Raw genomic sequence first — 27,403 nt, 5'->3', positions numbered from 1 at the left:
TCCTCTACCTTCCTGCACTTTGTTTTCACGTTCCTCGTCAGCCTTGCATCATGTACAAACATTGACTTGCACGAATTCGCTCCGTCGGGTAGATCATTCTCTTGAACTAGGAACAAGAGTGGTTTCAGCCACGCTGCCCCAAAGATGTTATCATAGATATATAAAGCTGATGTACTTTCATTATGTATTTGCTGGGACCATTTGAGGGGGGAACTCCACCGCCTACACCTGATTTTATGTTAAACAAAAATGGATTGGCTGCCAGCTCGGTGGAAACCTGACGTCCCGTAGGACGCCAGATTGCTTAACGTTGAGCATATCACGGTCCTTGGGCTAATGTGTATGTCCAGGGTGACCTAAGATGCTGGCTCCAACCTGCCGTCCTGCTCCAAAGACGTTCTCACAATGCATAAAGTTAGAGCAATGTTGCAGGATGAGCCTTGCAGTATAAACGATGTTCCAGTCTAGTCCCTAAATTATTATGATGTAAAAGGCAGAGGTTGTGCAAATTTATATAACTACACGGTGTTAGTATATATTACTCTCCATCAAATTGTCTTCTTGTCGCCTTAATTTTATGCTCAATATTATGTCAATATCAGTGTCAGAGCTCTAATGGTGAAATTGTCTATGGCTGTAACACCTGTTCACTCCAGACATCTCTTAAGACTTCTGCATCACTATAATATTATATATATATATATATATTATATATATATATATATATATATATATATATATATATATATATATATATATATATATATATTATAATTATTCTAAATCAGATTTATAGAGCACATAATGATGAGTACGTACTATGCAGTTACTGTAACTTTCTCTTACGTAATTATTGTACAGTACTGTAATTTTATATAAACTAACTCAATTATAAATATACAAGTCTTTACGAATAAAGATCGTGATTTGATTATTAATGTGTGAAAGTGAGGGCGATATAAGTACCTGATGCCCGTGGCGTTCCATACCCTGAGGGTGCTGTCGTTGGAGCCGGTGAGGAGCCTCGTGAACACCTCCTGCCCCTGCTGGTTCACACACACCGCCAGGCACGTCACCGCACTCTCGTGCCCGATGAACTTACGCTTCAGTGAACCACTCTTAGCGTTGAAGGCCCTCACTATGCCGTCGTTGCAAGCCGTGTACACTGTAAGATGGTGACAAATATCGCAAACGAACTCTGTTAATCGCACTCGCGCGCACACACACACACACACACACACACACACACACACACACACACACACACACACACACACCTCTCTCTCTCTCACTCATCGGTACTAAGTACCCACATGAGCCACAGGGACGTTAGAAAGAACTTTTTCAGTGTCAGAGTAGCTAACAGGTGGAATGCATTAGGCAGTGATGTGGTGGAGGCTGACTCCATACACAGCTTCAAGTGTAGATATGATAGAGCCCAGTAGGCCCAAGAATCTGTACACCAGTTGATTGACAGTTGAGAGGCGGGACAAAAGTTAAAGCTCAACCCCCGCAAGCACAACTAGGTGAGTACACACACACACACACACACACACACACACACACACACACACACACACACACACACAACCGCAATTTCCTGTCTGATCGCACACCCGCGCGATCAGACAGGATTGGCAACTTAATATCAATGTTTCCAGATGCGAAACTGATGAGAAGAGTTAGGACAGAGACAGATTGTGAGACATTGTAAACGGATATGAATATACTTCAGAAGTGGTCTGAAAAATTGCTGCTAGAGTTTATCCCAGCCAAATGCAAAGTTATGAGGATTGAGAACATGAGTGCGAAGACAAGTACAACAGTAAAGGATGAAGACAAGAGAAAGTAAATTCTTCACTCAGAAAAGGAGGAAGAGCTGGGAGTGGTCATAACCCCAAACCTAATGCCAAACACCCACACTAACTGCATAACAAGAGCTTCATATCGCTAACTGGCCAACATTCGTGTATTCTTAAATCATTTGGACAAAGGGGCTTTTTTGGGACCCTATATCGAGCGAATTTGAGACCCACACCTAAATATGCGTTCCCAGCGTAGATCCCTTACTTGAAAAAGGGCAAGGAGAAACTAGAAAAAGTCTAAAGAAACGCAACAATACTCGTTCCTGAACTGAAGGGTTTAAGCTATGAGGAAAGACCAAGGAAACTGGACTTTACCACATTGCAGGAAAGGAGAGAGATGGGGAGATATACTAGAAATCAGCAGGAGCCACGAGGATGAGTCAAGCATCACACTTGGTACTCCCAAGGACACGCCCTAGACCACTACACCACGACATGGTTAAAAGCAATGCAACCTGAGGTTGAACTGAAACCTCTAGGAGGGTCCTGAGGCTTCCACTGAAGCCTGATCAGGATTTCACGCATTGTAAGTACACCTCTCCACAAATCTGTTTCCATCTGTCTATCCATCCATCTGTATATCCCTCCATCTATTCATCTATCTAACCATCCAACTATTAATCCATCTAGACTGCCTGTTTATTCAATTTGTCTCTCGGTCTTTGTCTCTCTTTCTGTATCTGTCTCGGTATTTGTCTTTCCGTTTCTGCCCTGTGTCTGTCTGTCTCTTTCTCATCAATAAAATATAATGGTATAATTGTGTGGGTGGTCGCCAGTGAGGGGAGCCAAGCGGTGTGAAATACTAAAAAATAGAATAGTTACTCTTTTACTCTGAGACTGGTTTAAGAAAACTGTGAAGTCGTGGGAGGTGGGTCTATTTTATTCCAGTATATATATATATATATATATATATATATATATATATATATATATATATATATATATATATATATATATATATATATATATATATATATAATTTTTTAAGCAGTAACTTCCCTAAACACGCAACTTAAGTTTTACAACTTTAGAACACTTTCCCATCAGGAGACTTGAACCCCAGCCAGCACAGAAGCCTCACAGCAACTGGCATAACGGGTACGCCTTTAACCCACTACACCAAACTCAGACCCTTAAAAAGAGATGGTAATTTCGGGGTATTTTATCCTCCCAAAGATCGCCACCTCCCTAGGGCAACTAAAGCTAGTGAGGGGTCACTCGCGTTCTTTCATAAAGTCCGTTAATATGGAGAACACTGTGTCGATGCTTAATGCAGTAACTTGCCTAAACACGCAAGTGAACTCCTGATGGGGAAGTGTTCTAAAGTTGTAAAACTTCAGTTTGGTGTTTTGTGTGTGTGTGTGTTATTATTATAATAATAATAATAATAATAATTATAATTATATATATATTATATATATATATATATATATATATATATATATATATATATATATATATATATATATATATATCGTACCTAGTAGCCAGAACGCACTTCTCAGCCTACTATGCAAGGCCCGATTTGCCTAATAAGCCAAGTTTTCATGAATTAATATATTTTCTCTAATTTTTTTCTTATGAAATGATAAAGCTACCCATTTCATTACGTATGAGGTCAATTTTTTTTATTGGAGTTAAAATTAACGTAGATATATGACCGAACCTAACCAACCCTACCTAACCTAACCTAACCTATCTTTATAGGTTAGGTTAGGTAGCCGAAAAAGTTAGGTTAGGTTAGGTAGGTTAGGTTGTCGAAAAACAATTCATGAAAACTTGGCTTATTAGGCAAATTGGGCCTTGCATAGTAGGCTGAGAAGTGCGTTCTGGCTACTAGGTACGACATTATCATTATATATATATGTATATATATATATATATATATATATATATATATATATATTACTAGTATACTAGTAATATATATATATAGTATAATATATTATATATAGTATAATAGTAATATATATATATTACTAGTTACTAGTGTATATATATATATATATATATATATATATATATATATATATATATATATATATATAATTTTTTTTCAATAGGGAAGGGAGTACCACCTCTGGCTGGAAGAAGGGGGACCCATAGCCTCGGAGGAAACCACACATAACGCATTGGAGGGAATATATATATATATATATATATATATTATATATATATATATATTATATATATATACATATTATATATATATGTAATATTCAGTCCATTATATATGCAACATTTTACTAAAGTTTTGACGATCACAACTCGTACGGAATAAATTCCTAAACTTATAACACTAGTATATTCTTTTGCTCTCTAAATACAACTGTGGTCGTACTCAACAGGTAAACTAAGGAAAATGTAGGTGGGTAAAGTAGTTTTACGAGAAGGTAATAGTGACAGGATGAGGCCTTGAACTAGGGAACTATTAAGGGGGAAAGCTCCAAGTCATTACGACTATATAGCACTTGGAAGAGGTCAGGATAAGGATTTGGGATGGGACGAGGGGGGGGGGAAGGAATGGTGCCCAACCACTTGGACGGTCGGGGATTGAACGCCGACCTGCATGACGCGAGACCGTCGCTCTTACCGTCCAGCCCAAGTGGTTGGGATGAGGCCTTGAGCAACCGGAGCAATATAAGAGACAGGGGCGCGCCTTAGCACCACTTACAAACACCATTGTGGAACCTGGCGCAGGGGACGGAGTCGGTGTGGTCCCTGAAGGTGCGGGTGTTCTCCAGGCCCTCCCTCACCCAGCACCTGGCCGTGTGGTCCGTGCCGGTGGTGTACATGAACCTGTTCACTACCCGCAGGAACAGGATGGCCCCAGCGTGGGCGTCCTCCACCACCTGCAGGAGACCAAGAGTACTTCAACTCAGGAGAACAATTCAGGACTTGCGACGGAGGGATGTGTCTGTCACAGTATTATCTAGCCTGTCAATGGTTATGAGTGTTCACATGTGATAGCGTGGTTTAAGGAGTTCACAGGTGACAGCGTGGTTTTACTAGTAAATATAATAACTTTGGAGAGAGGAGGAAGGGAGGAGAGAGGGGGGGAAGGGAAGAGTTTCAAATACAGTTTCATATGTAGGTATGATAGAGCCCAGTAGGCTCAGGAATCTGTACACCAGTTGATTAACAGTTGAGAGGCGGGACCAAACAGCCAGAACTCAACCCCCGCAAGCACAACTGAGTACACACCACTACACACACACACACACACACACACACACACACACACACACACACCACCCGGCCACCGAGCCTCCAACTTTGTACACATTACATTCTATTATTACCTTTTGTTGATTTAAAACAGTTTCGATAAATAGATAGTTAAATGCGGCAGCCTCGTTCCCTAGACTTTACCGACATGAAAAATATTAGATTATCCACTTAATGATAAATGTACACGTGATACTGGGAAGGCTACACATGATACTTTTCATGACGAAGGAACATGTTTTTCGCCGTCTGGGTCAGTGGCATCTGTGTGTGTGGTACTCCTACATGGTGACCCTACAGTAGAGGCAGCAACAAGAGGTGCTGGTGGAAGGTGCACCACATATGAGGCAGGGAGCCTACAGTAGAGGCAGCAACAAGAGGTGCTGGTGGAAGGTGTGCCACATATGAGGCAGGGAGCCTACAGTAGAGGCAGCAACAAGAGGTGCTGGTGGAAGGTGCACCACATATGAGGCAGGGAGCCTACAGTAGAGGCAGCAACAAGAGGTGCTGGTGGAAGGTGCACCACATATGAGGCAGGGAGCCTACAGTAGAGGCAGCAACAAGAGGTGCTGGTGGAAGGTGTACCACATGGAGGTTACAGTAGAGGCAGGAGGGGCTGGTACCTTCATCTTGGTGCCTCTGGAGATGTCCCAAGCGATAATACTCTGGTCCTGGCTGCCGGTGTACAGGATGTGTCCGTTGGGGTCCGTGTCCATGCTGGTGATGGGCTTCTTGTGACCCTTGAATGTCTGCAACAATAGGTAATGTAACGTAGCGTGTTATCAAGCCCAAGTGCTAGGCCAGAATGGCCGCGTAGCGCATGGAAAGGAGATGAGCTGGGGCGGGAGGACTCGGTGAAGGAACGGGATCCACCTACTGGGATCATCGGGGATCAAACGCCGTCCTGCAAGAAGTGAGGCTGTCGCTGTGCCGACCACCTCAAATGGATAACAATATAAATATCTACTTATCGCATATGAACATCCATATCCTGGTTGGTAGAACAGCGGTCATGTATTAATCAGGCCCGAGTTCGAATCTCAGATGATCCAAAAACTTCAGTACCTCATTACATTATATAATACTAAAGAATTTAGAACATATATTAAGGTTCAGTTTTGTTTAGGAAAGTTACAATTTAGTGTTTTTACAGAGTTTTCAAATTTCTTGAATGTATATGTACGAGTTTACGTGAGAATACGTTTGTGTGTATTGGTTGACCTTGTGTGGGCGAGTGGCTGACCTTGTGTGGGTGAGTGGCTGACCTTGTGTGGGTGAGTGGCTGACCTTGTGTGGGTGAGTGGCTGACCTTGTGTGGGTGAGTGGCTGACCTTGTGTGGGTGAGTGGCTGACCTTGAGGCACTGGGCAGTGTCGAAGGACCAAGCCCGGGCAGTGTTGTCGAAGCTGGCGGTGATGACGAGGTCCGCCGGGTTAATGTTGTAGCCGTTCTCGTCTGGGACTCCCATGTCCCGCCCCGGCACGAAGATGATAGGGGACACTATCCCAGTGTGTCCCTGAGGGAGGATAGATAGGCTATAGTGTCGTATCCCAGAGTCACGCCCCGTGTCCGCATGCATTGTCGCCCCTTCTGATACCGTGCTGCACATATAAGGTGCTCCTGTAGTTCCCATCAGTCTTTCCTTCCTCCGCATATATACTGGCTCCTGACCTTATATGTATGTATCAGATTCAACATAGAAATTTTATCAAACCTAACCATTCCTAAATGTTACATTAATATTGAATAGTTTTATTAATTTTGGAATTTCACTGACGTTATCATGGAATTCAGAATTGTTGTATTCTTTATATCGTATTACTGTCTCTTTGAAACCGAATAAAGTATTGCGAGCAATTCTATTAGCTTTTACCACAAAATATTTATGGTGTTTTAAATTGAAGCTAACAATATGTGGCTCTCATTTCTTGATGTATAAACTCTGGGCTGCATATCTTCCGAGCCCTCACGCAATGTACACTCCTTAATTTGTATGAATTATTGAATGAAAACATATGATTTAGTATATAAAATAATATTGTCTGGTATATGAAATATTATTATTAGTTAATAGAGCGTACTGTATCGTTAAGCCTACATTATATTCGGTTGGGCGTTTGCGTTCTGTGGCAGCCCGTCCTCAGGCTAGGTTCATTCCATCCAGCGGCCGACCCCAAAGATGAGTATTGTGTGTTCAGGAGCAGGTTAGGCTCTTACCAAATATTTGAACTTCAAGTACGTGGATGAAACATTTACTCAATTGCCATTCAAACATAGGGTTGTCAGCGAAGCCTTATTTGAGAAATGTTCGGACGTCATCAGTTGTGAGTAGTGTGTTATGAGTTTTTCATTTGCAAGCGGGGTTGGTGGCTGCATGGAATGAACATTGCCTATTATGATTATGTGAGTAGCTGCTTTGTTTATGAAGACGGTCTGGAATATGTAAATGTGTGCCTTATAAGGACGGAGCTTAAAGCTTATACAGAAGTGTAATTTGAACATAGGAATACAAAATGAAGAAAAAATCTAATGTAATCATGTGTGAGGGATGTAGCCCGCCCATAGTCATGTGATGCAACCCGCCCATAGTCATGTGATGCAACCCGCCCATAGTCATGTGATGCAGCCCGCCCATAGTCATGTGATGCAACCCGCCCATAGTCATGTGATGCAGCCCGCCCATAGTCATGTGATGCAGCCCGCCCATAGTCATGTGATGCAGCCCGCCCATAGTCATGTGATGCAGCCCGCCCATAGTCATGTGATGCAGCCCGCCCATAGTCATGTGATGCAGCCCGCCCATAGTCATGTGATGCAACCCGCCCACAGTCATGTGATGCAGCCCGCCCACAGTCATGTGATGCAACCCGCCCATAGTCATGTGATGCAGCCCGCCCATAGTCATGTGATGCAGCCCGCCCATAGTCATGTGATGCAGCCCGCCCATAGTCATGTGATGCAGCCCGCCCACAGTCATGTGATGCAGCCCGCCCATAGTCATGTGATGCAACCCGCCCATAGTCATGTGATGCAGCCCGCCCATAGTCATGTGATGCAGCCCGCCCACAGTCATGTGATGCAGCCCGCCCATAGTCATGTGATGCAACCCGCCCATAGTCATGTGATGCAGCCCGCCCATAGTCATGTGATGCAACCCGCCCATAGTCATGTGATGCAACCCGCCCATAGTCATGTGATGCAGCCCGCCCATAGTCATGTGATGCAGCCCGCCCATAGTCATGTGATGCAACCCGCCCATAGTCATGTGATGCAACCCGCCCATAGTCATGTGATGCAACCCGCCCATAGTCATGTGATGCAACCCGCCCATAGTCATGTGATGCAGCCCGCCCATAGTCATGTAGAGGGAACTTCCCATCAGCGAGTGAAGATGGGCTGAAGTGACAGGCGGACACAAGAAGACTAAGAGTACCTCGAAGACGCGGATGCCGGCCTCGGCGGGGTCGTGAACGTCGCGGGTGTCGAAGAGCCACGCCCTCGCCGTCTTGTCGTGCGAGGTGCTGAAGATGAACTCTCCGGTACATATGAGGCGGTTCACGCGGCCTGTGTGTCCTGTTCTTATGGTACTGGTTAGTAACCTCTGGTGTTGTTGGTGCTCTGGTGGTGCTGGTGGTGCTCTGGTGGTGCTGGTGGTGCTCGGGTGGTGCTGGTGGTGCTCTGGTGGTGCTGGTGGTGCTCGGGTGCTGGTGGTGCTCTGGTGGTGGTGGTGCTCTGGTGGTGCTGGTGGTGCTCTGGTGGTGCTGGTGGTGCTCTGGTGGTGCTGGTGGTGCTCGGGTGCTGGTGGTGCTCTGGTGGTGGTGGTGCTCTGGTGGTGCTGGTGGTGCTCTGGTGGTGCTGGTGGTGCTCTGGTGGTGCTGGTGGTGCTCGGGTGCTGGTGGTGCTCGGGTGCTGGTGGTGCTGGTGGTGCTCGGGTGCTGGTGGTGCTCGGGTGCTGGTGGTGCTGGTGGTGCTCGGGTGCTGGTGGTGCTCGGGTGCTGGTGGTGCTCGGGTGCTGGTGGTGCTCGGGTGCTGGTGGTGCTCGGGTGCTGGTGGTGCTCGGGTGCTGGTGGTGCTCGGGTGCTGGTGGTGCTCGGGTGCTGGTGGTGCTGGTGGTGCTCGGGTGCTGGTGGTGCTGGTGGTGCTGGTGGTGCTCGGGTGCTGGTGGTGCTCGGGTGCTGGTGGTGCTGGTGGTGCTGGTGGTGCTCGGGTGCTGGTGGTGCTGGTGGTGCTCGGGTGCTGGTGGTGCTCTGGTGGTGCTCTGGTGGTGCTGGTGGTGCTGGTGGTGCTCTGGTGGTGCTGGTGGTGCTCTGGTGGTGCTGGTGGTGCTCTGGTGGTGCTGGTGGTGCTCTGGTGGTGCTGGTGGTGCTGGTGGTGCTCTGGTGGTGCTGGTGGTGCTCTGGTGGTGCTGGTGGTGCTTTGGTGTTGGTGGTGCTGGTGGTGCTGGTGGTGCTCTGGTGGTGCTGGTGGTGCTCTGGTGGTGCTGGTGGTGCTTTGGTGTTGGTGGTGCTGGTGGTGGTGGTGCTGGTGGTGCTGGTGGTGCTGGTGGTGCTGGTGCTTTGGTGTTGGTGGTGCTGGTGGTGCTTTGGTGTTGGTGGTGCTGGTGGTGGTGGTGCTGGTGGTGCTGGTGGTGCTGGTGGTGGTGGTGCTTTGGTGTTGGTGGTGCTGGTGGTGCTGGTGGTGCTCTGGTGGTGCTGGTGGTGCTCTGGTGGTGCTGGTGGTGCTGGTGGTGCTGGTGGTGCTCTGGTGGTGCTCTGGTGGTGCTGGTGGTGCTCTGGTGGTGCTGGTGGTGCTGGTGGTGCTAGTGGTGCTCTGGTGGTGCTGGTGGTGCTCTGGTGGTGCTGGTGGTGCTGGTGGTGTTCTGGTGGTGCTGGTGGTGCTCTTGTGGTGCTGGTGGTGCTCTGGTGGTGCTGGTGGTGCTCGGGTGGTGCTGGTGGTGCTCTGGTGGTGGTGGTGGTGCTCTGGTGGTGGTAGTGGTGCTCTGGTGGTGCTGGTGGTGCTCTGGTGGTGGTGGTGGTGCTGGTGGTGCTGGTGGTGCTCGGGTGCTGGTGGTGCTCGGGTGGTGCTGGTGGTGGTGCTGGTGGTGGTGCTGGTGGTGGTGCTGGTGGTGGTGCTGGTGGTGCTCGGGTGGTGCTGGTGGTGCTCGGGTGGTGCTGGTGGTGGTGCTCGGGTGGTGCTGGTGGTGGTGCTCGGGTGGTGCTGGTGGTGGTGCTCGGGTGGTGCTGGTGGTGGTGCTCGGGTGGTGCTGGTGGTGGTGCTCGGGTGGTGCTGGTGGTGGTGCTCGGGTGGTGCTGGTGGTGGTGCTCGGGTGGTGCTGGTGGTGGTGCTCGGGTGGTGCTGGTGGTGGTGCTCGGGTGGTGCTGGTGGTGGTGCTCGGGTGGTGCTGGTGGTGGTGCTCGGGTGGTGCTGGTGGTGGTGCTCGGGTGGTGCTGGTGGTGGTGCTCGGGTGGTGCTGGTGGTGGTGCTCGTGTGGTGCTGGTGGTGGTGCTCGGGTGGTGCTGGTGGTGGTGCTCGGGTGGTGCTGGTGGTGGTGCTCGGGTGGTGCTGGTGGTGGTGCTCGGGTGGTGCTGGTGGTGGTGCTCGTGTGGTGCTGGTGGTGGTGCTCGGGTGGTGCTGGTGGTGGTGCTCGTGTGGTGCTGGTGGTGGTGCTCGGGTGGTGCTGGTGGTGGTGCTCGGGTGGTGCTGGTGGTGGTGCTCGGGTGGTGCTGGTGGTGGTGCTCGGGTGGTGCTGGTGGTGGTGCTCGGGTGGTGCTGGTGGTGGTGCTCGGGTGGTGCTGGTGGTGGTGCTCGTGTGGTGCTGGTGGTGGTGCTCGGGTGGTGCTGGTGGTGGTGCTCGGGTGGTGCTGGTGGTGGTGCTCGGGTGGTGCTGGTGGTGGTGCTCGGGTGGTGCTGGTGGTGGTGCTCGGGTGGTGCTGGTGGTGGTGCTCGGGTGGTGCTGGTGGTGGTGCTCGGGTGGTGCTGGTGGTGGTGCTCGTGTGGTGGTGGTGATCTGGTGTTAGTGGTGTCTAGACACACACAACACAACACCTCTCCTAGACACACAACACAACACCTCTCCTAGACACACAACACAACACCTCTCCTAGACACACAACACAACACCTATTATTTATATCAGTCTTGTTTTAATATTCAATGTCGGTCAAGATATCTGTGTTGGTGTGTTTGTAGACAAAGATTAGTAACATGCAAACCCAATTACCTGTTGATTAGTTTAGTTCTCTGGCGCTGGACTTACAAACAAATGTTGCATGTCCACTTGCGAGATCTGTACTTATGTGAGTCATGGCGGCCTCGACCTCGCTACTTAGTAAACAGTTTACCAGTTGTAATGCACAAGCCACCACCCGGTAGCCGTCCGCTGCTCGTAAACTCTTCACTAAATACCGACTCAGCCGCCATGATCGAGAGAGCTGCTGATATCGTAAGTTGGTAAGAACTCTGAGAATCGGGTACAGGATGTGTCTGCTTCCATCTTTGTCACCTCGCTAAGTGTGTGAACCCGGCAAGTGTTGTAATGACCATTAAACACACCCCATTACAACATATAATAATAATAACATTTCTGAAGAAAACGGACGAACCTTGGAAGGTGAACTCGCAGAGGGTAGAAGCCATATCCCACTTCTTTATGGTCATGTCTTTAGATCCCGTGATGACGTAGGTGTCGTACACTGTGGCGCACTGTATGAACCCCGTGTGGCCCCTGGGGGAGGAGATGACCTGAGTTATTACCCCCCCCCCCTGGGGGGAGGATCCCTGGAAACACAAACCGAAACTGTCTCTATTTTCCGCTTGTTACAACTTGTAATAAAGTTGTTATATCTTGGCTTAACGTGTTTATGACGTATTAGAACGTTGTTACAACTTGCTATATTAGTTGTTATAACTGGTTAGATGTTAAAACTTGTTCAAACGTTATACCAACTCGTAGTTTCAGTGTGTGTTTGGCGGGATATGACTTGAATATTGAGGTAACAGCGGAGCAAGCAATTACGGGCTATTCATGCCCGTGCCATCTCTTGGGGTGGATTAACCTTCATCAATCGAGGAAGCAAGAATACAACTAGCACCACTGGATGTATCTAAAGCAACTGGGCCAGATGGAATATCATCATGGATGTTAAATGAAGCAGCACACACCCTCGGCACACCTCTAGCCCTGACCTATAATGAGTCACTTACAAAGGGTAAGAGCTGCTGAAAGAAGGAAATGTGGTGCCAGTCTACTAGAAAGGTGATAGAGAAGAGACAACTATAGACCAGTGTCGTTCACAAGCATTCCTTGCAGAGTAAGTGAAAGAATTATAAGGTTAAGACTCGTTGCACACCTGGGAAGAATTAGGTTTCTAAGTAAACAACAATATAACTTTAGAGAATGGCAATCATGCCTGACGAACCTCTCGAAGTTTTATAGTAAGGTAACGAAAATAAGGCAAGACAGAGAAGGCTGGGAAGACTTCATATTTCTAGACGGCCGTAATGCCTTTGATACAGTACCACACATGAGGTTACTATTAAACTTGAGACGCAGGCGGAGTAGACGGAAACGCATTAACATGGGGTAAAGAATTACCTAACAGACAGGTTGTCAGAGAGTGACAGTGAGTGGCGAGGAGTCGGACTGGCGTAGAGTAATAATCTGTGTGCTTCAAGGATCGTTGCTGGGTCCTATACTATTCCTCATTTATGTAAACGACTTGACTGCAGGAGTTAAGTCTTATATGTCGATGTTTGCAGATGCCGCAAAACTAATGAGGAGACGAGGAGTCACAATAACGTGGCTGAAATATGTTGACCAAACCACACACTAGAAAGTGAAGGGACGACGACGTTTCGGTCCGTCCTGGATCATTCTCAAGTCGATTGTAAATAGTCCAGGACGGACCGAAACGTCGTCGTGCCTCCACTTTTTAGTGTGTGGTTTGGTCAACACTAATGAGGAGAGTTGAGACATGAGAATTGTAAGATTCTCCAGGATGACCTGGACAGGTTGCAGAGCTGGTCTGATAAATGGCTGCTAGAGTTCAACACTAGCAAGTGTAAGGTGATGGAAATGCGATCAAGAGCCAGGAGACCGAAAGGTCAATACACAATGAAGGGAAACTACCTCCCTATAACGTCTAGAGAACAAGACCTGGGAGTGGACATAACACCAAACCTAACTCCAGAGGCTCATATAAATAGAATAACGTCAGCCGCATACTCTACTCTGGCAAAAGTCAGAACATCCTTCAAGAGCTTGAATAAGGAGGCTTTTAGATCACTGTATACCGTCTATGTGAAGCCAGTCTTAGAGTATGCCGCACCATCCTGGAGCCCCTCATCTAAAAAACACATAAGGAAGCTCGAGAAGGTGCAGACGTTTACAACGAGACTCGTCCCAGAGCTGCGAGGGATGAGGTACGAAGACAGACTGAAGGAACTAAACGTGACGACGCTAGAATGAATGAAGGAGAGAGGGAACATGATACAGACGTATGAAATACATAGAGGGATTGACAGGAAGGAAGCAGAGGCAATGTATAAAATGAATATCAACAGAACAAGATGGCACGGATAGACGTTTGAGACTCAGATGTGTCATAGAGATGTTAGAAAGTTTTCTTTTAGCGTAAGGGTAGTAACTGAAATGATCTAAAGGCGCAGATTGTAGAGGCTAACTCTATTCATAACTTTAAAAGCAGGTATGAAAAGGAGATAGGTCAGGGGTCATTGTATTAGACCACAAACAGCTAGAGAAGCGGGGTTCAAGAGCTAGAGCTCGTTCCTGCAGGCACAAATTGGTAAGTACAAATAGGTGAGTAGACAGTACTGTCGTAACAAAGTACCGTGATTTACACGGTAAATACCTTCACTAACACAGGGGCCACAGATTATAACTATATGTGGCCCCTTGCGAAAATAGAGGGGTCCCCCCCCCCCAGGGTGAATAAAGTACTTATTTATGGTCCCCCTGGGTGAATAAAGTTTTTGGGACCCCTGTGGAAATAAAGTGCTTATATGTGGCCCACTTGGGTGAATATAGTGGTACTTGTGGCATCCTCATAAAGAAAGTTATTAACTTAGTATTCATTGCTCTCTGCCCAGATAAATGTGTTAGTTATGGTCTCTCTCGTCGCGCGGGTTCAGATAATAACACACAGATCATCAGTGTTTTCATTTGTCAAAATAACCTTCAGTTGTGACAGTAGTAAGTTTGGTAATGAAGGAAGAGTCCAGGGGGGCCAGATTCACGAAAGCACTTACATAAGCACTGACGAACGTGTACATCTCTCCTTAATCTTTGAAGGCTTTGGTTACATTTATTAAACAGTTTACAAGCATGAAAACTTCCCATTCAACTATTGTTATAAACAGCCTCCTGGTGCTTCGGAGCTCATTAACTGTTTAATAATTGGAAACAAAGCCGCCAAAGATTGAGAAAAGATGGACAGGTTCGTAAGTGCTTTCGTGAATCTGGCCCCAACACCACCAGTGTGAGGCTGGTGACTCTAGAACACCAAGACGTTAGCTTAGGACACCGGAACACCTGTGATCAGGGAGCCGGTCGGCCGAGCGGACAGCACGCTGGACTTGTGATCCTGTGGTCCTGGGTTCGATCCCAGGCGCCGGCGAGAAACATTGGGCAGAGTTTCTTTCACCCTATGCCCCTGTTACCTAGCAGTAAAATAGGTACCTGGGTGTTAGTCAGCTGTCACGGGCTGCTTCCTGCTGGTGGAGGCCTGGTCGAGGACCGGGCCGCGGGGACACTAAAAAGCCCCGAAATCATCTCAAGATAACCTCAAGATAACCTATCACCAAACCACACATCACACAAGGAAGAAACGACGACATTTCGGTCCGTCCTGGATTATTATCAAGTAATTATCATGTAATTATCTGAGGGAAATGCTAAGCTGGCATGACTAGCACTTACAATGGCATAAGGATCTCACAGGAGCTGGGATAGGATGGAGTGAGGGATTCGTCCTAAACCTCTTGCACCATCGGGGATCGAACAGCGACTTGCAAGATGCGAGGCCGTCACTATATCGACCAGTAATATATAACACTTAGAACTACTACAAATATGAGTGTAAGAGCGTGCAGGGGGGGGACCTAGTATGAGTGTAAGAGCGTGCAGGGGGGGGGGGGGGACCTAGTATGAGTGTAAGAGCGTGCAGGGGGGACCTAGTATGAGTGTAAGAGCGTGCAGGGGGGGGACCTAGTATGAGTGTAAGAGCGTGCAGGGGGGGGGGACCTAGTATGAGTGTAAGAGCGTGCAGGGGGGACCTAGTATGAGTGTAAGAGCGTGCAGGGGGGACCTAGTATGAGTGTAAGAGCGTGCAGGGGGGGGACCTAGTATGAGTGTAAGAGCGTGCAGGGGGGGGGACCTAGTATGAGTGTAAGAGCGTGCAGGGGGGGGACCTAGTATGAGTGTAAGAGCGTGCAGGGGGGACCTAGTATGAGTGTAAGAGCGTGCAGGGGGGGGGACCTAGTATGAGTGTAAGAGCGTGCAGGGGGGACCTAGTATGAGTGTAAGAGCGTGCAGGGGGGACCTAGTATGAGTGTAAGAGCGTGCAGGGGGGACCTAGTGTAAGAGCGTGCAGGGGGGACCTAGTATGAGTGTAAGAGCGTGCAGAGGGACCCACTCCAGGACGCCCAGGTCCTCAATGGGCTCCGTCTTGGTGCTCCAGAGCCGGAGGGTGTTGTCGTCGGAGCCGGAGACCAGCAACGAGCTGTCCTCGGAGAGCGCCATGCAATTGATGCACCCATTGTGGTCCGTCAGGGTCTCCAGGGGCGTCGCCTCCAGCCCGTCCTTACTCACACCACTCCCCATCTTGGTCGTCACCCTGGGGGGAGGAAGGCAATACACAGTAAGTAATTATCAAAGAAGGCACCAAGCCGGGAAGGCTGTGAAGCACCATCAAATGTGCGGGATAATCAGAGGGCGCTAAATATCACCAAGGATGCCAATATGAGAACAGAAACGCATAAGGTGAACGATATCCATAGTATCAGTCACCAAGAATTCTATCGAGGGACAAGCGACCGCGTGGGACAGTCGGAAAGCAAGACACACGCTCGTTCGGTGGTAGGAAGAAAGTAACAGGAACACACTACTCTTAAGAGTACGCAGTTTGTTACCAGTAACAGAAGACCAACAACCCTGCCAACGGGCAAGGATGGAGGAATGAATAACTGGGTAAAAGTCGGAATAAGAAATATCTTTACGGGAGATGGGACAAGCGTGGATAGCTTCCTTAGCGGCAGCATCCGCACGCTCCTTTAAAGAGACACCAATATGGCTGGAAACCCAGCAAAACTCAACTGTCTTAAATCTACTAGAGATAAGAAACAAAGTTGAATCTCGACTACCACCGGAGGGACTGGAAAAAGGACTCCAGAGCCATGAGGGTACTGCGAGAGTCAACTATAACCACAAAGGAGGATTGACAGCGAGAAAGCAGGAGACGAAGAGCCTAGAAAATAACATAAAGTTCTGCCGTGAAGATGCCAGTCTCCGGAAGAAGGCGACACATACAGGTGTGGTCAGGAAAAACAACAGAGTAGCCCACACCGTCTGCAGACTTAGACCCAACGGTGAAGATGGAAACGGAGCAGGAATGTGAAGAAAAGTGTTCAAGGAAAAGGCGTTTCAGAACTGTAGGAGGTAAAAGCTTTGATGATGTGGGTCAGGGATTTGCAATATTGAGGAAGGGGGATCCTCCACGGGGGCAAGGACGCAACAACACGAGGAGAAATATTAGTAATACTAGTCGAAAGAGAATGTTGCAGCCGAGACAACCCGGACAGAAAGAGGGAGGTGGTGAAGGGGAACAGAAACTACAGGAGGGGGAAAAGTCAAAGCACGACACAGGCGAGAGTGAGGATGTTGTAAGGACCGTGCAAGGTAGCGAAGACAGTAGTGATCTCGGCGGTCCTGGAGAGACAGGAAGCGTACAAGCTGAGAGTAAGAGTCGAACGAAAGGCACCAAAGCTGAGGCGCAACGCAGTATGGTGTAAAGGATCAAGACGGCGAAGAGTAGAAGGAGAAGCAGAAGAGTATGCAGGGAAACCATAATCGAGTTTAGACAGTACGAGAGAGGAACGTTCGCCTATCCGCTCCCCAAGAAGTATGGGACAAAACCTTAAGTAAGTTAAGGGCCTTAGAGCATTCAACTCGGAGGTAAGAGATATGGGGCGACCAAGACAAACGAGTGTCAAAGAATAACCCCAAAAGCTTCACGGAATCATTGTACACAAGGGGACGACCATAAAGCGACAGAGGGGACGAAGAACTACATGCTTCCGAGTAAAAATCATATCACAAGTCTAAGTTGCAGAGAACTTGATGCCCAAGATTGTTGACCTCTGTCACAATTGTTGACCTCTGTCACCATTGTTGACCTCTGTCACCATTGTTGACCTGTCACCATTGTTGACCTCTGTCACCATTGTTGACCTCTGTCACCATTGTTGACCTCTGTCACCATTGTTGACCTGTGTCACCATTGTTGACCTGTGTCACCATTGTTGACCTCTGTCACCATTGTTGACCTGTGTCACCATTGTTGACCTGTGTCACCATTGTTGACCTCTGTCACCATTGTTGACCTCTGTCACCATTGTTGACCTCTGTCACCATTGTTGACCTCTGTCACCATTGTTGACCTCTGTCACCATTGTTGACCTCTGTCACCATTGTTGACCTCTGTCACCATTGTTGACCTCTGTCACCATTGTTGACCTCTGTCACCATTGTTGACCTCTGTCACCATTGTTGACCTCTGTCACCATTGTTGACCTCTGTCACCATTGTTGACCTCTGTCACCATTGTTGACCTCTGTCACCATTGTTGACCTCTGTCACCATTGTTGACCTCTGTCACCATTGTTGACCTCTGTCACCATTGTTGACCTCTGTCACCATTGTTGACCTCTGTCACCATTGTTGACCTCTGTCACCATTGTTGACCTCTGTCACCATTGTTGACCTCTGTCACCATTGTTGACCTCTGTCACCATTGTTGACCTCTGTCACCATTGTTGACCTCTGTCACCATTGTTGACCTCTGTCACCATTGTTGACCTCTGTCACCATTGTTGACCTCTGTCACCATTGTTGACCTATGTCACCATTGTTGACCTCTGTCACCATTGTTGACCTGTGTCACCATGGTTTAACACCTGCCACCAGTGGTTCTGGTGGCCGGGTCCCCCGCCCCCCGGTGACCGTGCGGACGCCTTCCGGAAGGGTTGGAGGGAAGACTGACCCCATTCCTGCTCCGCTGGTAATGGGGGTCAATGTCCCCCCCCCCCAACCCTTAGTAAGGGAGTAAGATGGGTGGTGAGGCAGAGGAGTGTGTGTGGTGATAGTGACGGAGATGGGACGAGGCAAGTGGTTAAGGGAGGTCGAGCACACTATTATGTTGTTAACCAGCATGACGACGGTAAATGTGTTGTAGCGTTGTGGTGTTGGGTCGATCAATACCTCCAGCACGTGAGCTGCCCACCACAACCACCCATCGTGGGCTCCCTCACTCCATCCCATCCAACCTCCCTCACTATCCTCCCTCCTTACCTCTAGTTGCTCACTCCTGCCACCCAGACCAGGTCGTGGCACCCTCGTCTTCACCCCCTCCCCCCCCCATGCTGCTAAATTAAATACCCTTCAACACATTCACAATTTACAAACTGAAAGCAATATCACACAAGCCAAGTATACCGATAGATCTTCCAGTTCAGTCCCAGGGAGGGACGGGGGGGGGGAATGCTGTGATTGTGCACCAGCCAAACGACAGAAAGCACAATTGAGAGGAATGCACGTCGCCTGTTGTCTAACGACAGTTTGTTATAGTTCTGATATTTGCTATTTGCTGAGTGATGATAGGCTTGAGGTAATTTGCAGTGGTTGGACCGAATGCACAGATACCATATGTAAGATAGGGATAGATTAGCGCATAATATAATGAGAGCTAGGAGGGCGGTGGGGAACATAATATCTTTTAGAAAGTATACAGACCGTTTTTGATACTTTTTTTAGCACCGTCATACAACACATGCTATGTGTTGTATGAGGGTGCTGAAGTTCAGTCTCTTTCTATATATAGGCCAAGGAACTTCCCCTCATTTTTATTGGTAATGTTAACATTGTTTATCACACTAAACAGCACTAACAAAATCATCACCACATGTAGTTCTTAGCTATATACACTTATTGTATATATACAACACAGATAACACCTTAGGTGTCACTGTCACACACAGGACACTACAAAAGAACTTCCGCGATTTTCTATCCTGGCGAGTCCTCCTGCGTACAACACCCGAGGTGCCTTCCTTGAGCCTTTCTTCTAAGGCACTCACACCGGAGAGTCCACTTTCCTCAGCAGTTCACGGGCCAGTCCTCCATGGTATCATCACAGTGTCTACCTCGAAACTCCAGCAACACGCTGGCTGGCTTCCGTCTAAAGACCTCGCCTTTAACAAGCCTTAACTTAAGAGAACAGACGGACGCTAATTCCATCAAGTAACACAACTGGGCCATCCCGGGATACGTCGGACCAATCGCTAATAGCTCGCTGGCTACCATCAGACAATTCATTGTCTCCACAGACCAGGCACTACTTGTTCCCACTGAAACAAGTCTTGCATTCAGGACTGTCCTTACTGGTCACTCCGGGTGAACTCCCACTTGCTGTTCAAGGTACCTCCTCTCCCCCCCCCCCCGACATCACTTCTGAGGAATGAAAATTGTATAGTAAGAAGCAAACTGCACAGGTCTTGGTAGGATCACAGCCTTCCGTCGGGAAACAGAAAATAGGGTCGGGTGCGCTCAACAGATGGCATTGACATCGTCACAATCCTACTCACAATTTTTGCATCATTAGCAAAAATTAAGAGGTAGGAATCTATTCCCTCCGGTAAGTCGTTCACATAGATTATATCGGCCTTTGATACTGTAACCAATAACTACCTCTTAAACTTCACCATTATGACATCCGATGCTTTGCTCTGAACTATATTCGATCCTATCTTAGTAACAGACACCAATATGTAGCCATCAATGATATAACCTCTCCCACTCTACCATTAACCGTAGGAGTGCAACAGGGCAGCATCCTAGGACCTCTCGTATTTCTTGTATACATCAATGATCTGCCTAATGTCTCTAACATTCTTAAACCTATACTATTTGCTGACGATACTACCCTCATCTACTCAGACCCCCAACCCACACACACTAAATAATGTTATAAATAAAGAATTACAAAAAAGTCCACTTATGGATGTCAACCAACAAACTCACACTAAACATAGAACAGACCTAATACATCTTATCTGGAAGTAAATCAGCAAATGAAATTCAGCTTCAGATAGACAATGTTAAGCCATTATTCAGGCTAAAGATGTCCACCACTATCTTTAAGGGTAGTTCGTAACTAATGCAGTGTCATTACTAGGCCTACTACTATGGTTCTTACTAGGCCTATTACTATGGCTCTTACTAGGCCTACTACTATGACCCTTACTAGGTCTACTATTAATATGGTTCTTACTAGGCCTATTACTATGGCTCTTACTAGGCCTACTACTATGACCCTTACTAGGTCTACTATTAATATGGCTCTTACTAGGCCTACCATTACTATGGCTCTTACTACTACTACTGTGGTATTACGTCTGCCTCACTAACATTTCTCAACACTTTAACTATAAGCTAAATGGTTTTATTTTATATCTAAAAATTCGTTTCATATTCACCTGTTCAGTCCAGCCAGAATTGTAACTTTTATATAAGCTGTTACGAATAAAGCCTCCAAATCTAAATTAAGCTAGGATATATTAGGATAAGTTAGTTTTTTTTTTTTTTTTTTTTTGAAGTATATACAAGAGTTGTTACATTCTTGTACAGCCACTAGTAAGCGTAGCGTTTCGGGCAGGTCCCTGGAATACGATCCCCTGCCGCGAAGAATCGTTGTTACAACCAAGTACACATTTTACTGTTGCGTTAAACAGAGGCTACAGGTAAGGAATTGCGCCCAGTAAATCCTCCCCGGCCAGGATACGAACCCATGACATAGCGCTCGCGGAACGCCAGGCGAGTGTCTTACCACTACACCACGGAGATTGATGTAAGCTCTGTATGGCTAGGTTATCTTAGGATAAGTTAGGTTCTGTATGGCTAGGTTATCTTAGGATAAGTTAGGTTCTGTATGGCTAGGTTATCTTAGGATAAGTCAGGTTCTGTATGGCTAGATTATCTTAGGATAAGTCAGGTTCTGTATGGCTAGGTTATCTTAGAATAAGTTAGGTTCTGTATGGCTAGATTATCTTAGGATAAGTCAGGTTCTGTATGGCTAGGTTATCTTAGGATAAGTTAGGTTCTGTATGGCTAGGTTATCTTAGTGCAGGTTAAGTTTAGCTTGACTACTTCAACATTTCCAGTTGTATGCAGATTTTCCCATCTGGTACCCTGATGGTGACGTCACTAAGTGATGTAGGATGTAGTAGCTTAAGTTACTCTATCATTTTGCGATGTATATTATCTCGGTAAACTAACTTTAAACTTGAACGAAGCGACGCCACAAAATTTCCACGATGTATTAGGTTATTTTGAGCTGTTCTTGAGGCCAAAATACAGGTTTCATTATAAAGTTAGTTTAGCGGGTCACACAGCTCCCTGTGGTCCGATGACGTACAGAGTAATGATCCATCGACCTATTTGTATACTACAGGTGCGTGTGTGGACAGTGGTGGAGGTCTCGCACCTATCAATACACGTGAGGTTCAGACCTCCAGTATAAGTCACGAGCCTCGTCCTCCAGATTTGACGGGAGACATCTCCCGTCACGCAGGGTGCAGTCGCGCCTCCACAGATCTCCAGTATCAGCTCTTGATACTGGTAATGGCTCAAAAGGGCCACCACTTACGGGGTATTCATGCCCGTGCCACCTCTTGGGTGGCTTAATCTTCATCAATCAATTCAATCTGTTTAAATCACGGAAGACATCTTCCGTCACGCAGGGTGCAGTCGCACCTCCACAGTTCACCAGTATCATCTATTGATACTGGTGATGGCTCAAAAGGGCCACCACTTACGGGCTATTCATGCCCGTGCCACCTTTTGGGTGGCTTAATCTTCATCTAACACATTCACAAAGGAGACATGCAGGGTACATTTGCACCTCCACAGATCTCCAGTATCAGCTCTTGATACTGGTAATGGCTCAAAAGGGCCACCACTTACGGGCTATTCATGCCCGTGCCACCTTTTGGGTGGCTTAATCTTCATCAATCAATCTCCAGATTTATCTCCCGTAAACCTCCTCCTTCGCGATAGGTGCAGTTTGCAGGAAGCTTTGTCCTGGCGGTGACTGCACGAGCGGTGATGGACGCGGCACTCACAGTGGCGGGTCAAGGTTATAATATGGCGGAGAAGCTTTTCTTCCGAGGAAGAACAATTAACAGATAAAATAACAAATAGAAGAAACAATATGACAAAATTTGTGAATTGTGGGGTTCAGTGTCCCTAACTTGCACACCATGCAAGGTGATGGAGACGATTTAGCGAAGAAAAACTATTAGAACATCTGGAGAAAGAATTTTGTAGAACATCTCCAACATGGGTTCAGAGATAACAAATCTTGCCTCACAGGTTTAATAGAATTCTATGAGCAAGCAAGACGGAGAAGGGTGGGTAGACTGATAATTTTGGAATGCCAGAAAGCCTTTGACACAGTACCCCATTGGAGACTAGTGCATAAGCTGGAGATACAGGCAGGAATACATGAGAAGGTACTCCAAAGGGTAATAGAGTACCTAAGGAACAGAAGGCAGCGAGTCACTGTGAAAGGTGAGGTCTCAGAATGGCAAGACGACACCAGTGGAGTCCCAAACGGTTCAGTCCCTGAACCTATCCTGTTTCTGATACATATATAATAAACGATCTCCAAGAGGGAATAGACTCGTTCCTCTCAATGTTTGCCGAGGATGTGAAAACCATGAGAAAAATTAAGACCGAGGAAGAGAGCAATAGAATGGTCCACCAAATGGCTACTAAAGTGCAACCCAAGTAAATGTAAAGTAATGAGGCTAAGTAGAGGGAACAGGAGGCCAGACACAGGGTACCGAATGGAACACGAAGTTCTCCGAGAAATGGAGAGAGAAAGATTTAGGAGTTGATATCACACCGAATCGGTCTCCTGAAGCCTATGTCAAAAGGATATCAATAGCGACGTATGCAAGGCTGGCTAGCCTTCAGAAATTTATGTAAGGAATCATTTAGAACATTGTATACTACATATGTAAGACCATTTATGGAGTATGCAGCTTCAGCATGAAGTCCATACCTTGACAAGTTTAAGATGAAGCTGAAGAAGGTTCAAAGGTATACCACTAAGGCTAGTTCCGGAACTAAGAGGTACAAGTTATGAGGAAAGACTGCGTGAATTGCACCTCACGTCGCTGGAAGTCAAAGATCCATGGAGACATGGATCTCAGAGTGTGTCTACAGACACACACAGCACCGCTCCTGTGCCAGGTAAGTCCTCTACGGGTTCACCATAGCCCGTGCTACTTGCCCCGCTCCCGTGCCAGGTAAGTTACGGGCTCACCATAGCCCGTGCTACTTGAAACTTGTTCCGAGTAGCCGAATCTATAACAACAACATGGATCTCCACATACAAAATTCTCAGGAGAATTTACAGGGTGAATAGACAGGTTATTATACACTGGTGATACTTACACAAGGGAACACAGGTGGAGACTGAGTACCCAGATGAGACACACAGACATTAAAAAGAAGTTTTCAGTGTCAGGTTATTAACAAATGGAATTTATCGGTTCTTAAAATATCCCCCATTTTGCACACGCAAAATAAAGTAAATATATAAGGGTTGACAAATGTTAATTTAATCTTCTTGTCTGATATGATGTTCACTTGAGACAGTTAAGCAAGTTCCAGCTATGTCTGGGTACAAGTGACAAGATTAGCAACCCAGCGGGTTTTCTTCCTATTGGGGAGTGTTATACATGCTGCTATGGCGGTATGTCCACTCACAGGATGAGTGGCGCTGCCCAATAAACTCGCCCCTCGGGCAAAATTTAAAATAAAATTAAAATTAGGCAGTGATGTAGTGGAGGCAGACTCCATACACAGTTTCAAATGTAGATATAATAGAGTCCAATAGGCTCGTGAACCTGTACACCAGTTGATTAATAGCCGAGAGGCTGCACCAAAGAGGTCAAGCTCAACCCCCGCAAGCATAATTAGGCGAGTACTTACCTCTAACTCATGCAGAAGACGCTTCCCTATTGACAGCTTGAGGCAGAGTGGCGCCCGGCTTCCCGCGGGGCCTGCATCGACCAAGACTCCGCCCACCTCCACCACCAGCCAATCCCGATCGTCTTCACTCTCCCCGCCACACCGCAAGCCAATCACCGGCTGTGTGTGGGACAAATTTCCTGGCGTTTAATTTTTTTCCAGGAAAAACTGCTATCGTTATACAGAATTAAGATCTAATTCAGGTTATCAGACGCAAAGAACAAAAATACTGACAAGAATATAGGCCTAATATATTCCATATCCCCGCCTAATATATTCTATGTCTTTCTGAAGATAAGGTCTCCATGAACAAATCTTTGATTTGTTATTTGATGTATCACGCTATTATGATTTCTGTGTGTAATGAGGTCTCCATGCCTGGATGCCAGTCATCTGACCATTTGTGGAGTTCATGTAGATCGCTTTGTTAGGTCTCAATATCAATTTCACTTCCCACTTTACTATAGATCTTAGTGTCATCTGCAAATTTAATGATGTGGTTTGTAACATTCTCATTTATGTCATTGATGTATATGACGAAAAGGGTTGGCCCCAAAATGAACCCCTGTGGCACCCCACTTACCACATTTCCCCAGTCAGATTCATCCCCATTTAGCACGACCCTGTTTTCTATGTTTTAACCATCTTGAGATTATCTTGAGATGATTTCGGGGCTTTAGTGTCCCCGCGGCCCGGTCTTCGACCAGGCCTCCACCCCCAGGAAGCAGCCCGTGACAGCTGACTAACACCCAGGTACCTATTTACTGCTAGGTAACAGGGGCATAGGGTGAAAGAAACTCTGCCCAATGTTTCTCGCCGGCGCCTGGGATCGAACCCAGGACCACAGGATCACAAGTCCCGCGTGCTGTCCGCTCGGCCGACCGGCTCCGTCGGATAAATAAAATGGAATGTCGAATGGATAAAACTATTGTTTTATCCATTCCAGTACTCTGCCATTTATTGAATGCGCCAGTAATTTCCTTACTAGTCTCTCGTGTGGCACCTTGACAAAAGCTTTAGCAAAGTCCATGTAAGCTACATTTACCGGAAGTCCTTTCTCTGAATCGCCGGTTACCTTTCCAGAAATGTGAGCAGGTTAGTAAGGCAGGATCTATTGTTAACAAGCTCATGTTGCGTTGATTTTACAAAATAGTTCTGATACATATCAGAACAGATATCTTTTCGCACTCCATCACATAGTGACGGCGGGTGTGCGAATAATTTTGTTGACACAGTTTACATTTGGTCAGGTCTACATCAGCAGATAATGAGAATTCCCAGAGATACTTGTAACCGAGTCTAAGCCGAGCAAGAGTAACATCTAGAAGTCTGCTGATTTTATTAGACGATCCATAGATGTGTGGCTCCTCTTGCATGATAGTATGATGATAGATGGAATTACTGGTGTCGATTTCACTTTGCCTCAGACCTACAAGATTTGGTTGAAGTTCTTGGTGTACTGCTGCTCTCAGACTGCTCATTGACAATCCAAGGTCATACTCGATTTCTCCTTTAAAGGCAGATTCTTTGGCTAACTCATCAGTTCTACCATGCATTCGGAGGCCAACATGAGATGGAGTCCACATGAAATAGACTCTGTTACCATGATTAATAATTTTGTTGTATTTTACAAAATACGAGGCTTTTTGCTAAAGCCTTTGATAAAGTACCACGTGAAAGACTGGTAAGGAAATAGCAGACACGTGAAATAAATGGAGAATACTAGAATAGAAAAAAACAATGGTTGAGACAAAGAAAACGAAGGGTCGTGCTATATGGGTCCGAATCTAGTTTAGTTCATTTATTATACACCCCATACCCATCTTGTGGGCGGTATTGGAAAAGGTAACAGAGGCCCGAATCAGGCTGACTGGTAAGTGGGGTGCCACAGGGGTCCATTTTGAGGCCAACGCTTTTTGTTATTTACATCAATGACATAGATGAAAATATTACAAACCACATCATCGAATTTGCAGATGACACAAAGATATATGGTAAAGTGGGAAATGATTATGATGTTGGAGTCCAGTAAAGAGATCTTCATGAACTCCATAAATGGTCAGATGACTGGCAAATGCTTTGTAATATTGCCAAATGTAAGACAATGCATCTAGGGTATAACAGCCTACGCCACAAGCATCACATTAATAACATTACATTACAGCAGATTGATGAAGAAAAGGACCTCGGAATCAAAATCCACCACTCGTTGAAAGTTGCACAGCAGGTAGGAGCAGTAGTCAGAAAAGCTAACCAAACCCTCGGAATAAAATCCTATATAATAATAAATAACTCCTATTTATTAGTAATACATATAAAGTTATTAAATAATAAATAACCCTGATAAAAATAATAATCAAACGTGCCTTTGACTTTAAAGAAAGGAAGATGGTGATTCAATTGTATAAATCTCTGGTGCATAAACATTGTATCCAAACATGGAGACCTCCTCCTTTGAAGGACACAGCTACTCTGGAGAAGGTGCAACACTGGGCAACAAAAATCATTCCAGGACTAATTAAGTCAGCTCACGTATCAGGAACGGTTGAGGGCCACAAGGCTAACAACCCTGCAAACAAGGCATGACAGGGCGGATATCATTGAAACTTTTGAAATACTAAACAATCTGGTGACTGTTGCCCCGGAAAATTTCTTCAAAAGGTCAAATGTAGCACAAGCAAGGAGCAACGGTTTCAAGCTCAATGCTGACCAAAACACACACTAGAAAGTGATGGAACGACGATGTTTCAGTCCGTCCTGGACCATTCTCGCAATCGACTTGAGACTTGAGGTCCAGGACGGACCGAAACGTCGTCGTCCCGTCACTTTGTAGTGTGTGTGGTTTGGTCAACATATTTCAGCCACGTTATTGTGACTCCTCGTCAAGCTCAATAAGCCATCTCAATAGGCTCAAAAATCTGTACACCAATTGATTGACAGTTGAAGAGGGACCAAAGAGCCAAAGCTCAACCCCCGTAAGCACAACTAGGTGAGTACAATTT

At 46.6% G+C, this 27,403-nt stretch overlaps 1 protein-coding gene across 1 annotated transcript in view; it reads right to left on the bottom strand.

Annotated features, from left to right (window-relative positions):
- Nucleotides 1-24,500, bottom strand: part of LOC123754365 (WD repeat-containing protein 86) — a 32,760-nt gene extending 8,260 nt beyond the window's left edge. Inside the window, exons 1-8 of the mRNA XM_045736717.2 lie at nucleotides 24,363-24,500; nucleotides 15,724-15,924; nucleotides 11,674-11,795; nucleotides 8,526-8,665; nucleotides 6,447-6,608; nucleotides 5,717-5,842; nucleotides 4,540-4,717; nucleotides 967-1,165 (exon numbers count right to left, since the gene is read on the bottom strand). Coding sequence (XP_045592673.1) covers nucleotides 967-1,165; nucleotides 4,540-4,717; nucleotides 5,717-5,842; nucleotides 6,447-6,608; nucleotides 8,526-8,665; nucleotides 11,674-11,795; nucleotides 15,724-15,911 — 1,115 coding nt within the window. The 5' untranslated portion in view covers nucleotides 15,912-15,924; nucleotides 24,363-24,500. The remainder of the gene's footprint in view (nucleotides 1-966; nucleotides 1,166-4,539; nucleotides 4,718-5,716; nucleotides 5,843-6,446; nucleotides 6,609-8,525; nucleotides 8,666-11,673; nucleotides 11,796-15,723; nucleotides 15,925-24,362) is intronic.
- Nucleotides 24,501-27,403: the final 2,903 nt, after the last annotated feature.

The sequence above is a fragment of the Procambarus clarkii genome, chromosome 18 (assembly GCF_040958095.1).
Source record: "Procambarus clarkii isolate CNS0578487 chromosome 18, FALCON_Pclarkii_2.0, whole genome shotgun sequence".
In the NCBI taxonomy this organism is placed as follows: Eukaryota; Metazoa; Arthropoda; class Malacostraca; order Decapoda; family Cambaridae; genus Procambarus; species Procambarus clarkii.
Note: the sequence above shows the minus strand (reverse complement) of the source record. Positions and strands in the feature narration are given on the sequence as shown.